General features: G+C 37.1%; 3 protein-coding genes across 5 annotated transcripts in view; 1 reads left to right on the top strand and 2 right to left on the bottom strand.

The window, feature by feature from the left end:
* The first annotated feature begins 11,169 nt into the window (after positions 1–11,169).
* Positions 11,170–18,814, top strand: part of LOC136029925 (zinc finger protein 665-like) — a 37,437-nt gene continuing 29,792 nt past the window's right edge. For 2 of the 3 annotated variants that reach the window (XM_065708455.1, XM_065708453.1), the window contains exon 1: positions 11,170–11,281. The gene's annotated coding sequence lies outside the window, so the exon portion shown is untranslated. Of the gene's footprint in view, positions 11,282–11,450; positions 11,513–18,814 lie in introns of those variants that run through there. The other variant, XM_065708454.1, reaches the window with a different exon arrangement.
* Positions 15,081–16,259, bottom strand: LOC136030599 (uncharacterized). The gene has a single exon (XM_065709667.1). The coding sequence runs from the start codon at positions 16,257–16,259 to the stop codon at positions 15,081–15,083; it is 1,179 nt and encodes a 392-aa protein (XP_065565739.1).
* LOC136030597 (uncharacterized) lies at positions 16,581–18,191 on the bottom strand. The gene has a single exon (XM_065709666.1). It carries the CDS (start codon positions 18,189–18,191, stop codon positions 16,581–16,583), a length of 1,611 nt encoding a protein of 536 aa, XP_065565738.1.

Genomic DNA, 18,814 nt, shown 5'->3' with positions numbered 1-18,814 from the left:
CGGTTAAGCGCTTTCTTTATGAGCTTTGTATTGAATGCCGGAAGTTTCCAGACGTTTTTGTTTCCTGCCCTTTTACTAGAAGTAACAACAGAACAGAAAACGCTTGAGTGTACAATGACAGAAAATATTCTGAGAAATTAAAAATGGAACAGTATGTCATTCTAACATTTATTTTTGAGTAGCTTAACAGACTTTGGTGGTTGATAACTTGCCAGATGCGTCTTAAATGTTACAATTGGTAGAAGACAGTCTTGAGCATACTCAATGCAGTTTTGCTGGTATTTGAAGGTGAACTTGTATCCAGAACAATTCTCAAGCTGACTCACTTCGCCCACTAGTTTGGTTAGGGGATTTCCCCTAATATCCGAATATAACCATCATTCTTGTAGCAAATTCCTTTAATTTGCTTAGGTAATTAAGAAAAATATTTAATTTTTACCTGCAATGTTGTATTCAAGTGTCATTAACCCTAATTGGCACATGACTCTCAAGCATTGATGTGTTAATATGACTATTAGGATACTAATTAGAGTACAAAATTAGTGTTATGTTTATATATATATATATATATATATATATATATATATATATATATATATATATATATATATATATATATATATATATATATATATATATCATTCACTGTGAAGCAACAGAGCGTTCATTTTTGAGTTTAACGAAGGAAAGGCATTGTCAAGTTTACTAAACTAGTTGCCGCCTATTTTTTCACTGTTCAGTGTAGCAACAATGTGAAACTTTGCATTTTAATGCCCTCAATTGTTATAACAACGAAGAGAACAATCATAGAAATGTAGATATAAATCGCAAACTAACACAACCTAGAAACAATAGGTATGTATTATTATGTATATATGTACTATTATGTATATATATTATGTATATATGTATGTATTACCATTCGTCAAGTTAGTCAGCTTTTCAAAAATTTAAAATTTTGTTGTTAATCGTTTGTCATCCTTTGTTTTGATGTTAAGTGTTATTCTGTTTATAAGACTTGGTGAAGGAAAATCGGAATATTTGGCCTGGGTTTTTGAAATTGTGAAAGCAGGAAGTAAATGGTGGGAAAAAACTACAGTTCTGGATGTCTGATTTAAAGAGACCTGAAACTGCATGCTATACAGGTAACAGCAAACCTAGGTTTTTCAGTAGCTTCATGACCTGTTCACTATTGGACAGTTTGAGCAGCTTGTACGGTAAAAGGTATAGGACTGCTTGAGTCTCAGCTATGGTAAAAAGAATGTAGTATGGTAGAATTTTAGAACAGCAGTGACAAGGCAGTTTTTATCAACTACTTGAATAAACAAGTTATTTGTTTCAGTGATGTTTAAATTTTTCCATGGACTTTCAAGGATTGTTGAATTATGGTTTCTTTTATATTAACCTGAAGATTATGACGGGCACTGTTCTTTGGTTTACTAACCTGGTTACTGAAATGCCGTCCCAATCTGGTCCCTTTTTTGATGTTAGGAAGGTCCCTAACTCCCTAATTTGGGCAATTGCTGACTTTACAACCCTCTGATTTTCCCATGAATGTCTATATTTGAACATTCTTATTTTTTGCAGCTAATGATAAAAAGCCTTGGCCAAGGCAGCATATTGAGATGTTGGTTGCCCTCTATCAAGAGCAGGAGGAAGCATCGAAACCAGTGAATTTTGTCTTCTAGAGTAGAATTTCTGCTTCTTTCTTAAAAGATGGAATACATACTCTTCAGCACAATGCCAAACAAAAATGAAAAACCTGAAAAGGCAGTACAGGGATCAAAGAGACAAGGCAGGTAGGAGTGGAACAGGAAAAGTAGCCTGGGAGTATTCTGAAGTAATGAAAGTGTTGACGGCCCCCAAGCCAGAGGGAACTGATGCAGTAACTACATCGAATAGGGGGAGTTTGAGAACTCCTGCTAACTTTGAATCACAATCAAGCCCAGTGCCAAAAGCAGGTCTAGGCAGTAAAGATCTAGTGCCTAAGACGGCCAAAAAACTGCGATGTTTTCAAACAGTTCGTGGTAACGAACTGTAGTAAGGAGCGACCCGGCTCAATAGGAAACGAAACTCTAAAAACGGAATTTTGATGCTAACAGATACATTAAAAGAATTGGATTTTCATGCTGATTTTATATATATAAGTTTCATCAAGTTTAGTCTTTCTCATCAAAAGCTACGGGCCTGAAAAAATTTGCCTTATTTTGGAAAATAGGGGGAAACACCCTCTAAAAGTCATAGAATCTTAACGAAAATCACGCCATCGCATTCAGCGTATCAAAGAACCTTATAGTAAAAATTTCAAGCTCCAATCTAAAAAAAAATGTGGAATTTCGTTTTTTTTGCCAAAGGACAGATCACGGGTGCGTGTTTATTTGTTGTTGTTTTTTTGGGGTTTTTTTTGTCGTTTTTTTCTTTTCCTCAGGGGTCATCGTATCGACCTAGTGGTCCTAGAAGGTCGCAAGAGGGCTCATTCTAACAGAAATGAAAAGTTCTAGTGCCCTTTTTAAGTGACCAAAAAAATAGGAGGGCACCGAGGCTCCCTCCCACGCTAATTTTTTCCCAAAATCAACGGATCAAAATTTTGAGATAGCCATTTTGTTCCGCATAGTCGAAAACCATAATAAATATGTCTTTGGGGATGACCTACGCCCCACAGTCCCTAGGGGAGGGGCTGCAAGTTACAAACTTTGACCAGTGTTTACATACAGTAATTGTTATTGGGAAGTGTACAGACGTTTTCAGGGGGATTTTTGGGGGGGTTTTGGTGGTGGGTTTGAGGGGAGGGGGTTATGTGGGAGGATCTTTCCTTGGAGGAATGTGTCATGGGGGAAGAAAAATTCAATGAAAAGGGCGCAAGATTTTCTAGCATTATTATAAAAAAAAACAATGAAAAAATAAACATGAAAAAGTTTTTTCAATTGGAAGTAAGGATTAGCATTAAAATTTAAAAAGAACAGACATTATTACGCATATGAAGGGTTCTAAAAATACTTTAGCATAAAGAGCGAGGTATTTAGGAGGAGATAAATACTTCGCTCCTTATGCTAAAGTACTTTTAGTAATTTCACTATTTATTCTGTGGCCTTTCTGATTCAGGGGGTCATTCTTAAAGAATTGGGACAAAACTTAAGGTTTAGTTTAAAGAGCGAGGTATTAACGAGGGGACAAACCCCCTCGTATACATAATAAAAAAAAATATAAAAGTTTGTTACGTAAGTTACTTCTTAAGTTACGTATATTTTTTACTAATAAAAATCTTCGTTAAAAATTAAAGGTTCTAGTTGCCTTTTTAAGTAACCGAAAAATTGGAGTCCAAGTAAGCTTCCTTCCCCACCCTTTATTTCTCAAAATCGTCTGATCAAAACTAATAGAAAGCCATTTAGCCAAAGTAAGAATTAATATGCAAATTTCATTTTAATAATTAATGTGCGGAGGGCCAAAATCAAGCATCCATTAATTCAAAAACGTTCAGAAATTAAATAAAAAAATAGTTTTTTTAACTGAAAGTAAGGAGCGACATTAAAACTTAAAACGAACAGAAATTACTACGTATATGAATTGGGTTGTCCCCTCCGCAATCCCTCACTCTTTACGCTAAAGTTTGACTCTTTGCCACAATTCTACTTTTCAAAACAATTAAAAACGTAAGCGTAAAGAGGGAGGGATTGCGGAGGGGACAATCCAATTCATATACAGAGTAATTTCTGTTCGATGGAAGTTTTAATGTTGCTCCTTACTTTCACTTAAAAAAAACTAGTTTTTGTTTTATTTAATAGTAACCAAGAATGATTTCAACAACTCAGTAATGACGCCAATTTACGGCATCAGGAACGTTTACGATTTGAACAGGAAGTTCATCAAGAAAAAATGAAATATAAGCGTGGATTACTTGAAGGGAAAAAAGAAGCAGTAAGAACAGTAAAAAAAATATTTGAAAAAAATGAATAGTCATTAGTTTGTTAAACTCAACTTTTATTTGAATTTTTTTTTTTTAATTTGCAATGTTCCCTTTTTCTAGTATTTCTTTCTCACAAGGGGAAAAAAGTGTCGTTATTATGTTTTGACATGCCTGTGAGGGTTGGTTCTAGGCATTTACCCCTTCCCCAAAGAAAACAACCCCCCTGGAAATTATAGTTTTCCAAATTTGAGAATTTTATTTTTTTTTTTTTTTTTTTTTTTTTTTTTAGTTGAGAAGGGCTAAGGAAATTGAAAAAAAAAGGAATTTACGCACCATATGTACATTAAAAAAAATCGCAATCCAATTTTTGTTGAAAAGACTTTCATGTGAACCTCTGCAATTTTTGGCAGTAGCAGGTGTAAAAAAAAAAAAAAAAAAAAAAAATCATTGGAATCAAACTAAAAACATAAGATACCAAAAAGTTTAACAGGGTTTAGATTTTGTTAGAAAGTATAGTTGGCTTTTGGGAACCAACACATTCTAATTGTTTAAATTTCACGTGCGAAAGCGTTGTCAAATTTTACGAGTAGTTTTTCTTATCTTCGAAGTGTAAAACTAACAAAAATCACCATTATTAAATAAATAAAACCCAAAACGAAAAAAAAATTACAATAAATAACCTAGTCTACCTTAAAACGAGCATAAGTAAACAGGACTAGGGCTGCCAACCCCCATGCCTTTTCAAGACGAGAAAATTATTTTTTTTCTCTTTACTTAAAAAAACAATAAAATAGCTGGATTGTCAGTTTAATATGCATATAGGATACTGATATTTATTCCTAATAAAGTCCTAATAATCCTTTTTTATTAAAGTAAAAAAAAGTTAAAACATTTAAAAATTCTCGCCCGACAATTTGATTCCATTGAAAGGAATTATCCCCAAACTTTTTCTCCCCGCTGAAAATTCCGCAGACAATCCCCTCTCCCCTATAGAAAACTTCTGCGTGGGAAAATATCAGTAGGTGTCCCAATTAAAAAACTTAAAAGCGACTTAAACTTCCTCAATAAGGTTTTCTGATTTTTTTTTTTTTTTAGTTTGGGAGGGAGATACCTCACAGGGTAACGTGTCAAAATTGGGAAATTGATATCTAGTACCTCATGATTTCTGGAAATATTTCGGGTCTATGCTGTTATTATGAAAGTAATTATCTTCAAATAAATTTAAAGTGAAAATTCCACTTTACTCTTGATTAATATTAGATTATGATACAATTGGTTATGCTAACAAATGTTTAAACATAGAAAGTAACCTACTAATAAGTAAAAAACGGTAACTATTAATTTTAATAGTTATAAAAGTCTGGCAATGTGGTCCTTTTTTGTTATGGCAGCGCCTGTGGAATTATAGATGTTATTTTCTGAATTAATTGTAGCAGCTCCGTCCGAGCTCAGCGCTTCTGAATTTTCAAAATGGAGATGATTCTCGTCATTGCAAAAGTTAGGCAATTACTGATTTGCAAACAAATCCAAGGTCAGGGGAATCAAAAAACTTAAGTCTTCTAAAACGACCCTTTAACATTCCAATCGCCCTTTAAGCAGACATTCTTGGAGAAGACAGTTTAAAGTTGTACCTGACCTGATATCTGGTTGGGTTACCCGTATCTCTGTTTGGTGTTAGTAACCGGTCAGAAAGTGGGTACACTGCATCGCCGTTTAAAGCGGGAAGGCTATCCTCGGGAAAAAATAAAGTACTATTTTGTAGGTCAGTGCAAATTTCTGAATAACGAAAAATACGGGCATCATGCATGGACCCTGGCTGCCCTACATAACAGTCAGTAAATTTCAGGTTATATTGGGACACAACCTGCAACTAGAGAGAGTGAACCCCCTTTCTGTTGATATATGTTCCCAGAGAAAGTTGAGGGGTTCTGATTAGGATGTGGGCTCCTTCTATAGCACCAAGAACCCCTGTAAAGCCAGCAGTAGAACTATTGGCAGAAATTATGTTTTATGCATCTGTAGCCCCTGGCCACTTTATTGTTGTTGATGCCATTTCGTAAATGGCGTCAATTGTTCTTCTGATAATTCGGAACATAGTTGACTTACACACACCGAAGCGACATCCAACGGACTTCTAGGACTCTGGGGTTGCCAGAATCCATGGAGTTATGAGGAGTATGTTGTTTGATGATGTTGGTGTTATCTGATTCTGCAGGTTTACGTTAATTTTTCCTAAGAGAAGATCGAAAGCACTTCTATGAAGTCTAAAATGAGTTTTAAATCATAATCAAGCATTCTCTCTCTAACTATCTCTTCATATCCTGCTACCTTTGGCACATTTCGTCTCGATATGGTTGAAACTCTTGTCTAAAAAGGGAAAAAAATTGTATTAGGGAGTATTTTGAAGGAACTAATAAACGATGATTTGGAAACCAAGAAGATATTATTTCTGAAATTTTTGATTTTGCCATTTTTATGAAGAAGAGCCTATTGTTCTGAAACCGAGCTGGAAAAATTCCAACTGGTATTAGATTAAAATAAAATTACAAAATGAGTTTTATGTTTAATAACTTTTACAAATTTGACTTAATAAGGCATTCATGAAGTACACTATGGTACGCTAAAAGTACAGCTTGGGTTTGCTTTACCATTCTTTAAAATGAACATGTCAAAAAAGGGTCATATCAACCCCCCCCCTTGTAATGTTTGTCCCACTCGCAAAAACGTAAACAAATTGAATACAAACTAATTTTTTGATGACTTCTTTAAAAAGTTCTCCCTCCCCACCGAAATATATACATATATATATATTTATATATATATATATATATATATATATATATATATATATATATATATATACATATACATATATATATATATATATATATATATATATATATATATATATATATATATATATATATATATATATGAATATAACTGGAAGAATTTGACAACGCTTCTGAGGGGGGGGGGGATTAAACACCTAAAACCATTTAAAGTTCAAAAATGATTTGGCTCTTTTTTTATAAAATTTGATCAATTAGGGACATATTAACTGTTTTAAGAAGCATAACACAATTTGTATAAAGGTTGTTAAGACTAATCATAATGATGAAGTGTTCAATTATCAAAATGAGCTGTATCTTTCGTGAGGCGGATTGCCCTTTCCCTATCGTTTGAATGTTCTCGGGTATGCATAAAAGAGAAAATTCCTTTAAGCTAAGCTTTTCTGTATTCCCTTCCTGCCTGTGATGCCGTGGTATCAGGCGAAGGCAGTGAAATCAATTTAATGCATTTATAAATTGCTCAGTAAGGGGAGGAAATCCTCCGACTAAGAAAAGGCAATTCCCAAAAAATTAATACATGCAGTTTCTGCATTGATTGTATCGGTTAGTCCCAGAAATGGATTGCATGCAAAAACGTCAAACCAAACAATTTGCTTCCATATGACAGTTGCTTAATTACGAAATATGCTCACAAAAACTGATAAATGATAACATTGAAATACATTTAAAATACTTGGCTCATTCAGCTCTTCCTCATCTGGGAAATTTTGGGAGGTTCTACCAAAAATAAAGTACAAAACTGAGCAATCGGAATAGTGAAACAAAACAGGGGAAAATCACATCTATACGAATAAAATTTTAAAAAGCACGTTTGTTTTTAATAAAAACAAGTAGGCGAGTTTTTCAGTACTTCTACAAAAGCTTCAAATTCCAATTAAACGGCCTTTAAGTGTTCTTAAAGAAAATTCTCAAAAAATTGGGACCAAAGGTCAAAATTTAACGTAAAGAATGAGGAGTCGAGAAGGGGCTAACCATTCATGTGCGGAATTTGGATTCGTTGTAAGTTTTAGCGTTGCTCCTTATTTTCAGTTGAAAAAGCGTGTTTTTTAATTATTTTTTTATGTGAGCTTGAAACCTCTGCATTAGTGTTCTCTGACACGGTGAAACTGATGGTCCGATTTTAAATACGAGTGTAAGATTTATTAAGTCTTACGGAATGTTTCTCTCATTTTTGATAATCAGGCTAATTTTCTCAGCCTTGTACCGTTTGAAGGATAATATTAAACATGATAAACATTATTTATTTCAAATACGTATAAAAAAATTAAGTCTTTTTTTCTTTTTTTTTGTGACAATTGGGCCGAGTCGCTCCGTAACTACAGTTAGTTAAATTAAAAAAAAAACAAGATCTTTTTCTGAAAGTAAGGAGCAACATTAAAACTCAAAATAAACGGAAATTATTCTATATATGAAGGTTTGCCCCCTCTTCAATACCTTACTCTTTATGCTATTTACTCTTTTAGCTTTTTTAAAACTGTGAATAGCTTTGGAGTTAGGATCAAGGTATTGAGAGGGGGCAATCTTTCATATGCGGAATAAATCTCCCAATGTTAATATACATTTTTCATTACTTTTTCTACCGTACTACCGTACCTAAAATTCGGAGCTGCATTAGTTGAAAAATATTCAGAAATTAAATAAAAGAACAAGTTTTTCCAACTGAAAGTAAGGAACGACATTAAAACTTAAAACGAACAGAAATTATTCCGTATATGAAAGAGGTTTCAAACAGTTCGTGGTAACGAACTGTAATAAGGAGCGACCCGGCTCAATAGTAACCGAAACTCTAAAAAAATGGAATTTTGATACCAATAGTTACATCAAAAGAGTCGCATTTTAATGCTGATTTTAAATATACAAGTTTCATCAAGATCAGTTATACCCATCAAAAAGAGCCTGAGAAAATTTGCCTCATTTTAGAAAATAGGGGGAAACACCCCCTAAAAGTCATACAATCTTATCAAAAATCGCACCATCAGATTTAGCGTATCAGAGAACCTTAATGTAAAAGTTTCAAGCTCCTATCTACAAAAATGTGGAATTTCGCATTTTTTGCCAGAAGACAGATCACGGATGAGTGTTTATTTGTTTTCTTGTTTTTTTATTGTTTTTTTTTGTTGTTTTTTCCCCAGAGGTGATCGTATCGACTGAGTGGTCCTAGAATCTTGCGAGAGGGCTCATTCTAACGGAAATTAAAAGTTCTAGTGCCCTTTTTAAATGACCAAAAAATTGGAGGGCACCTAGGCCCCCTCCCACGCTCATTTTTCCCCAAAGTCAACAGATCAAAATTCTGAGATAGCCCTTTTATTCACCATAGTCGAAAAACCTAATAACTATGTCTTTAGGGACGACTTACTCCCCCGCAGTCCCCGTGGGAGGGGCTGCAAGTTGAAAATTTTGACCTGTGTTTACATATAGTAATGGTTGTTGAAAATTTTGACCTGTGTTTACATATAGTAATGGTTACTGGGAAGTGTACAGACGTTTTCAGGGGGATTTTTTGGGTTTAGGGGGAAGAGTTGGGGTTACGTGGGAGGATATTTCTATGGAGATACTTCTCATGGTAAAAGAAAATTTCAATGAAGAGGGCGCTGGATTTTCTAGATTTATTTGAAAAAACAATGAAAAAATCAATATGAAAAGTTTTTTTCTACTGAAAGTAAGGAGCAGCATTAAAACTTAAAACGAACAAAAATTATTACGCATATGAGGGGTTTACCTCCTTATTATACCTCACTCTTTCCGCTAAAGTATTTTTAGTAATTTCAACTGTTTATTCTACGGCCTTTGTAATTCAGAATCACTCTTAAGGAATTGGGACACAATCTAAGCTTTAGTGTAAAGAGCGAGGTATCGACGAGGGTTGAACCCCCTCATATACGCAATAAAAACATACGAATATAGAAGTTTGTTACGTAAGTTAATTCGTGAGTTACGTATATTTTTTACCAATGAAAACGTTTGTAAAAAATTAAAAGTTCTAGTTGCTTTTTTAAGTAATCAAAAACTTGGAGATCAACTAGGCCTCCTCCTTCGCTCCTTTTATCTCAAAATCTTCCGATTAATTGCAATAAATTAATATGCAAATTTCGTTTTAATTATTTATGTGCGGAGAGCCAAGATCAAAACATGCAATAATTCAAAAACGTCCAGAAATTAAATAAAAAAACAAGTTTTTGTAACATTAAGTAAGGGGCGACATTAAAACTTAAAACGAAAAGAAATTACTCCGTATATGAAAGGAACTTTTCCCCCTCAACGCCCCGCTCTTTACGCTAAGGTTTCTCACTGTTTTAAAAAGTAGAGTTAAGAGAAAGGGTCAAACTTTAGCGTAAAGAGCGAGGTATTGAGGATTAAAAGCCCCTTTCATATACGGAGTAATTTTGTTCGTTTTAAGTTTTAATGTCGCTCTTTACTTACCGTTACAAAAACTTGTTTTTTTTATTTATTCCCTCTAAAGCCTCACTCTTTATGTTAGAGTTTGACTCTTTGTCCCAACTCTACTTTTTAAAACAATAAAAACAAACTTTAGCGTAAGGATTGACGAGTTGAGGAGGAGACAACACCTTTTATGTACGGAATGATTTTTGTTCGTTTTAAGTTTTAATGTCGCTCCTTACTTTCAGTAAAAAAAAATCTTTTTTATTTAGCGATAGAAAGGAAACGTGGCGTTTATCCTTTTTTAAAGATCAATTAGCACGCAAATAGCCTCTTGCCCGTGTCCTTTTTTTCAGACATCCGAATGAACAAAACAAAACACACAAAAAAAACGCATCAAATGTAAAATTAATATTTTATCCTCTTGATTTCTGGGTAATACTGTTATTATGGAAGCAAAGAGTAATATTAGGCGCTAAAATGAGCAGATTTTATTTTTTATAGGAGGGAGACTGCCCCTTTCTAACCCCCCACTCCACCTCGTGATCGCAGAAACTTCGGAGGGTGCTCATTACATCAGAAGTTTAGAGCTCTAGTCCTTTTTATAGAAGTCGAAAGTGATTGAAGACCAACCACCTGTGATGGGGGGAGGGGTTGGTGGATGGGGTTACTCAGTTTATTGCCACGAACTATGAAAAACATATTTTGGACTAGCTAAAAAGCAACTAATAATAATCGGTAATATAATACAACAGTTTCGTAACAACAACAGCAGAAAAGTATCTAAAACATAATCAGCTGGGCTGAAGTAGAATCTTCCCCCCAAAAATGCTATATTACCAGGTACTTGTAACTTAGGTTGTACACAATAAAAATTTTACTGACTGCCGCCTCTAGAAATTGGTTAATTAATTCACGCTTTGCTTACGTTGATACACGCGTCACCAATTTTGTTATTCTCGCAGTTATCCATTCCGTTTCAAGTGACACATGGCCGGATAAGTATATGTCATTTATCTTTTAGAGGTTAAACCCGGATAAGTCGGACAAGTAAACGAACACGGGGCTTAAGTAGCCTACCATAGAAAGAAACTAACAAAGAAAAATCGGATTTTGGGATTGTCAATCAATACTACAGGAAGTTTAGGTAAACCTATGGTGAAATTCCAATCAATTGGTGTCTTGGGAAGTAGTTTAGCTAGGTGAATAAGACTCAGGAACAGGTCTGAGGCCTAAAACATAACTAGGCTAGGAAGGTAGCCTGTTGCCAAGCTAATATTCATTTTCAGGGACTCGGAAGAATGCATTTTTTTAAAGAATAGCTTGCACAAATTTTTGGGTTTTCAATTCTTCATTCAGGGACTCTTGTTTTAAAAATGTAAATTAATATTAACATAGAAACTTGGTAACGCCTTCCCAGAGTATGTTTTTGCCCTAGATTAATTACTAACAGTTTCATTTTTTTGTAAAATTCTACTTAATTGACTTCTTGCTATCTCAGAAAGGGCTTAGGTTAGGAAAATGAAACTTTGAGGGATGAATCTACAGACTAAAGTATGACCCAGGAAGGTATTTTGAAGCAACTACCTCCACTCCTTCTTAGAGGGGCCTGACCTTTGATGACCTTTAAAAATATGTGTCTTATGAAAGTGAAACCTTGCAAAATAGATCTTCTGCTTAATTGAAGTACAACAAAGTTGTTTTCAGTTTCATAACTTTGCTCAATTCCATTTTATAAGGTTTTAAAGATATGCAAATACATTTACCTTAAATTGCATTTGTCAGCAAGATAAGGTGGTAGATTCTCCTGTAGTTCTTGCTAGTGGTGAGCGATGTAATTATGTTGGCTTAGCTTCCCAGTCCAGCCTCCACTCTGCCCTTTCCCAGTCCCTGTTGACTCCAGCCTTGAAGAAGTGGGGAGTCTCAGCTTGGATGGTAGACTTGGATAGGCTATTCCAGAGGGGGACCACCCAAATGGAAAAGAAGCCTTGTCATTCCCTTCTCCAACATCCAGGCAGGTGAAGCTTTAGACTGTGAATTCTTGAATTGTTAGCCAGGGAGGGGGTGAAGATCTGGTTCAGGTGACTAGATTTGAAAATTGTGCATGCCATGATCAAATCCCCTCTATATCTTCGATATGTAAGGGATAGAAGTCTCAGAGACCTTAGGCAATCCTGGTAAGAGACATTATTTAAGCCATGGACCAGTTTGGTTGCTCTCCTTTGGACACTTTCAAGGGCTCTTGTGTCCATTTTATTTTGGGGAAAGGCCAAACTCAAGATGGGGACAGACAAGGGATTTATAAAGTTTTATAACCACACATGACTTTCTGGTTACAAAAGAGTGCTTAATGAGGCCAAGAGCCTGATTAGCTTTTGCAACCTGAGCCTGAGTGTGGCTGTGGAATTTTAAATCTTTGTCCACAATGATGCCTAAGTATTTCTCCTTGGCAACTGCTTCCAACTGATCACACCCTATATGGTAGGGATGTTGGGGGTTATTGTGCCCTAAGTGCAGTACCTTGCATGTTGTTGCATTGAATTGTAGGGCCCAAGTTGATGACCAGGAGGATAGCCTGTTGAGGTCCAGCCAAATGCAGGCTCTTTCTTCTTCAGTTTCAGCAGGCCCAATGAGCTTACAGTCATCAGCATATAATGTTAAAAGGTTGCATAAATAGGTTGTACAGTTGTTAATATATATGCTGAACAATGTTGGCCCAAGGGTGGTTCCCTGTGGGATGCTGCTTATAACTGGACTGAATAAAGTTGGTGGTGATTGACCTGCCCCTGCAAAATCCATGTTTTCTATTGCTAATAAGAGTATTTTCTTCTAAATAGTTTATTAGAGCATGGTTAATGATACCTTCCATGATCTTGCAAATGGCTGAGGTTAGGCTTACTGGTTGAAAATTTCCTGGGCTATTCTTGTCACCTTTCTTAAAAATTGGTATAATATTTGCTATTCTCCAGTCATTTGGTACTGACTTTTTGGCCAGGGACATGTTGAATATTCTGGCAAGGGGGAGGGAATGTGAGCAGCAGGTTCTATAAAACCAAGGGTGGAGGTTATTAGGTCCAGCAGCTTTGTTGGAGTTTAAACTTCTTAGTATTTTAAATATATCTTCTTGAGTAATGATTACAAGAGGCATTGGGTTATGTACAGTTACAGGAGGTATGGTTGGGAGTGTAATGACAGGTGGCTTAGAGGTGAAGTTTGTGCAAAAGCTGGCATTCATGCAATCAGCAATTTCTTTTGGGTCAGTAGTACTGGAGCCATCTGATTTTTTTTTAGCCTGTTGGTGCGTCGACGGGAAGGGTTGTTGGCTGTGACATAATGCCAGAATTTTTTGGGGTTTTTCTTTGAGTTATTTGCAATAGATTAGATTCTTCATGGTCTTGGATAACTTTTCTTGTCATGTTTCTCAGCTTGTTTTGGAGCATGGTGTATTTGTTGTGATGGTTGTCACACTTGCATTTTAGACATTTATTCCATGCTCTATTTTTCTTTCTGATACTTTAATTTCCTAAATTTTGAAAAAAAACAACATTGATATGGCTCAAAATTCTACTCAAATAACAGGAATTTTATTTGCTGAATTAAAGGCAGAAAAAAAGCAACTAGTAAGTGAAAATTCAGGTAAAATGTTATTTTCAATAGGTATAGACCTGTCATGTAGGCAAATTTCAGGGCCCTCTAGATGGAGAAGGAGTGGAGGTGGGTACTTTAAAATACCTTCCCGGGACATACTTTAGCCTGTAGACCCATCCCTGAAAGTTTCATTTTCCTAACCTAAACCCTTTCTGAGATAGCAAGAAGTCAATTAACTAGAATTTTACCCATTTTTCTAACCTAACCCCTTTCAAAAATGACAAAAAGAAGCTAAATCAGAATTTTACCAAAATACTTTTCAAAAGTACAAAATACCAAAATACGAAGAATGATACAGGCTAGACTGATCATGAATTTTAGGATTCTTTGAAGCTTTTTTCAAAATTTTACCAAGTTGTGAAGCTGAGAATAATTTTGTTATACTTCTGTGAAGCAGAATGATTTGTTTTGTAAGGTTTCACTTTAAAAACACACAAATTTTTAGCCTGTAGACCTATCTGTGAATTGGTAAATTTTTAGTTTTGTTCCAAGTGCACCAATGTGTATATTACTGCATATAGCAAGATTCAGTAAAATTCTAGTTAAGTGACTTCTTGCGATCTCGGAAAGGGGCTAGGTTATGAAAATGAAACTTTTGGGGATGGGTCTACAGGCTAAAGTATGTCTCAGGAAGGTATTTAGAAGTACCCACCTCCACTCCTTCTCCCTCTAGAGGGCCCTGACCTTTGATGACCTTTAAAAATATGTGTGTTATAAAAGTGAAACCTTGCAAAATAGATCTTCTGCTTGGTCAACAAAATTATTTTCAGCTTCACAACTTTGTTCAATCCCAATTTATAAGGTTTTAAAGATATGCAAATACATTTCCTAAATTTTGAAGAAAAAAAAACATTGATATGGCTCAGAATTCTACTCAAATAACAGGAATTGCATTGTCAGAACTACAAGGCAGAGAAAAAGCAACTGGTAACTGAAAATTAAGGTAAAATGTTGTTTTGTCAAAATTTCAACAGGTGAAATTGTCATTTCACCTGTCATGTAGGTGAATTTCAGGGCCCTCTAGAGGGAGAAGGAGTGGAGATGGGGACTTTAAAATACCTTTGTGGGTTATACTTTAGCCTGTAGACCATCCCCATAAGTTTCATTTTCCTTACCTAACCCCTTTCCAAGATAGCAAGAAGTCACTTAACTAGAATTTTACCCAAGATTCTGATTGTTTCATATTGTTCCTTTGTCATTGTAGTATTCGAGTTGGATTGAGTGAAGTATATTTATTCAAAACCCAAGCACCTACAAAAATAACAACAATAAGCTGTACTTACTTACTTGTACTTGGGTCATGTTTGAGCCTTGTCCAGGCCCATCATGGCATCCAGAATTTGTTGACATTCATCTCTCCATTGCTCTCTTTCAAATGCTACTGGCTCAATCAACTGGATCCATTGTCTATTCCATTGGTGCCTGTGCTTCTTGAAACCTCCCATTGGCTTGAGGTTGGCTCTAACTGTTGATAACCATGTCTTTTTTTGTCCTCCAGGCTTCTTCTTCCAGTGCCCAAGGGGTTGGCATTTCAAGCACTGTTTGCTGAACAAGTCATTCGGTTGGCGTCTCGCTTTCACAACATCAGAGACAAGTGGTATATCACCACATCTTCTTCTGATGACATCATTAGAGACGCGGTCAGAGAGACGCAGGCCAAGAATACAGCAAAGACACTTGTGGTGGAAGACATTCAGGTTATTAGCTTCCCCAGCTCTGAGGGGCCAAATTTTGCAACCATAAAGAAGCACAGAGAGGACCAAAGCGTTATATATCCAGAGCTTTGTTTGAAGGGAGATTTCATTTCGCAACCAGAGGCACTTCCGAAGCTGGATGAATGCTGCCCAGGCTGCGGAGATGCGGCTTTGTATTTTGTTTAGAGCTTCGCCCTTGGGATTTATTAGGGAGCCTAGATATTTGAAATTCTGGACGTCCTCGATTGGGATGCCATTCAATGTGATTCGAGTTTCATCCAGCCCAGAGTTGCGCATCGATTTTGTTTTTGATTGGCTGATCTTTAGTCCAGTAGCAAGGGATCTAGCAGCAATGTCGCCTATCATGAGCTGTGATTCTATTATCGACTCAGCCAAGATATCCACATCATTGGCGTAATCAAGGTCTGTTATTGATAGTGCTGGACTGATTGTCACACCTTTGTATTTGTCAAGAGTCTTCATGATCTGGTCAATGACAAAGTTTAGGGCACAACCCTGTTGCACTCCTTTGTCAATTGATATTTCTTTTGAGATTTCTCCGTCAGCTCTTATAAATGCCCTCGTTCCCACGTAATAAGCCTTAATCAAACAGACTATCTTTTTGGGCACTCCATCATCCCTCATTGCATCCCAGATGGCAATTCTCTTTACCAAGTCAAAAGCCGTTACAAAGTCGATAAAGACTTGTATTGTTTCCTGCTGGTGTATAAGGCGGTGTTCCAGGATCTGTCTCAGGCTAAAAATATGATCGTAGCATCCCATAGGCCTACCAGGTCTGAATCCTGCTTGATATGGCCTCGTCCAATCATTTCTAATATTTCTGAACCTATTTAATACTATTATTGTGAAAACTTGCAGAAATGGGTATCAGGGAAATTCCTCTATAATTTTTACAATTGGCTCAATCCCCTTTCTTAAATACAGGAATTATTATAGAGGTCCTCCACTCTTCAGGAATGTATTCGTTGACCCAGACATCCGTGAGTAAGTTGTGGAGCTCGTCGATAGCTGCTTCTGGAAGGGCCTTGAGAAGTTCAGCTGGTAATTTGTCAATGCCAGGGCTTTTATTATTTTTTAATAGTTTTATGGCATGAATAATTTCTTCTCTGCTTGGAGGGGCGATATTGCCTCATACAAGGATGGTGACTCAGAACTGCTGTGGGATGGAATGGGTTGGCTGTGGTCATTTTCGGGTTGGTGAAGAAGCTCCTGGAAGTGAGCACGCCATCGTTCGATGCGATCTTCTTTGCTAGTGAGAAGCTTGTTGTCCTTACTAAGTAGAGTGGGGGTAGATCTTTGCTTCTTTTTCCCGGTTGATTCTCCTAGGAGCTGGTAGAGTTTCCGTGAGTCATTGCGTGCAGCAGCTTTTTCCATTTCACATGCTACATTAGACCAATATGCTTGTTTGTCTGCCTTAGCAGATTTGTGACATTCTTTGCAGAGTGCTTTAAAAGAAGCAGAGTGTTTATCAGTCATTTGTTTCTTCCTTAAAGAGAGTTCTATTGTCTTCTGAGAAATCCATCTTTTGGGTTTTTTGTCCCTTACTCCGAGAGTTTTTGTAGCTGCCTCTTTCACTTGATTTCGGAACTTGATCCAGCGCTTTTCTATATTTAGTAATGGGTTAAAATTTTCATGCTCGGTCATGGCACTTGTCTCGGTCTCAGAAATTGCTTGATTGGTCTTAAATTCTCGGTCATTATCTTGTAACGCCGTGAAACGGTTTGTAAGTTCGAGCATAAAGGTCTCTTTGATTTCAGGGAGTTTGAGTTTCGCTGTGTCTAGGATGCATCTAGGTGCAGATACTTTTTTGGAGCTGAGTCTGGATCTAACTTTCGATTTTAGTAATAAATGGTCGGATCCACTTTTTGATCCAGTGTCCGCCCCTCTGTATACTCTCGAGTCTTTAATCATTGACTTCCAGCGACGAGAAACGAGTGAATAGTCAATTTGGGCGCGGGTTCGACCATCTCGGGATCTTCTAGTGTAAGTGTGGCAAGGTTTGTGTTTAAACCATGCATTAGCCACACTGAGACTATTCAGCATAGCAAACATGATAAGTCTAACCCCGTTGATGCGATAGTTGCCCAGACCTTGGCTGCCAATGGCCCATTCAGAATCGTTTAGTCTCGTGCCAATCCTGGCATTGAAGTCACCACCGATCACGAGGATGTCCTTACGAGGAATTTTGTTCAGAGTCAGTTGGAGGTCAGCATAGAATTTGTCTTTCAAGTGGTCAGGGGCGTCACGAATAGGGGCATATACAGATAGTTTTGTCAGGTTATTACTCTGACCTTTTAAACAGGCCATCACAATTCTGTCAGACACTGCTTCATAGTCAAGGAGTCCCGATGCGATCTTGGGTGTCATGATTATTCCCACTCCTGCGAGGCCGGATCCATCCATTGGGCCAGAATTGAATAGTATGGCTTTTTTACCCGAAGGGGCTATCAGGTCAAGTGTCGTTTGTCCATTTAATCTTGTCTCTGAAACACAGAGTATGTCCAGGTTATATAAATAAAATTCTTCAGCTACAAAGGCTTGTGTTAGTGAACATTTGATGGAACAGAGGTTCCAGCAGCCGATATTCAGGCCATGTCTGCTTGATAGTATGGTAGCTAGCTCACTTTTTGACGAGGTCGCCAGCCTTGACCCATCGCTTAATGCCGGGAATGCCGTAGCCAAATTCGCTCTCATATTAGACATATTCAACATAATTCTGGATGTTTCTTGGGTATGATTAACCGCAGGGGCCCCAGTCCTACGGGTCACCCGGAGCACGTTGGCCGTCACTTCGCTTGGCGTGAAGCTAGGTGACGTTTACACCCTCTCACCGCTATGGGGTGTGCTGGCGGGTTTGCTCTACTGCCTAGGGACGGAAGGCAGTTTTGAAGATAGTGCTTGCCTGGTCACATGTCGGGTCGTGTTGGGGGCTTTACAACACATCCGCTTCTGGTGCGTCGTGGTGTGAGGTTGGTGGTCGCTGGCCGCAAGTATATTGTGCCCCTGACAGATGATGTGTCTACCGTGGTAGGCCCTACTGAGGTAGGCTCAGCTGAGGTAGGCTTTGCTGACGTACGTTCCACCAGGGATGATCCGGTGACTGTTGAAGGGGGTGGTAGAGCTGGGGTTTTCTCACATTTGCTTGTGACGTTTTCTGTTATCTGCTCACTTTCAATGTGGAGTGTTTGGGGATCATCAGCACTGTGGCTGGACATACCAGTAGTGTATGGGTGGCGGTGCGGGGTTGGTTGTCTGGATATGTGAATTCTGTTTCTTCTTAGTCTTGAGCCATCAGTTGTTTCAACAATGTAGGACTG

This window comes from Artemia franciscana, chromosome 8 (assembly GCF_032884065.1).
Source record: "Artemia franciscana chromosome 8, ASM3288406v1, whole genome shotgun sequence".
NCBI classification, from domain to species: domain Eukaryota; kingdom Metazoa; phylum Arthropoda; class Branchiopoda; order Anostraca; family Artemiidae; genus Artemia; species Artemia franciscana.
This window is presented reverse-complemented; position numbering and strand designations above follow the sequence as displayed.

Excerpts from the sequence above, each read along its gene's own strand:
- LOC136030599 (XM_065709667.1), bottom strand. The coding sequence starts at position 16,259 with ATGGGATGCTACGATCATATTTTTAGCCTGAGACAGATCCTGGAACAC.
- LOC136030597 (XM_065709666.1), bottom strand. The coding sequence starts at position 18,191 with ATGAGAGCGAATTTGGCTACGGCATTCCCGGCATTAAGCGATGGGTCA.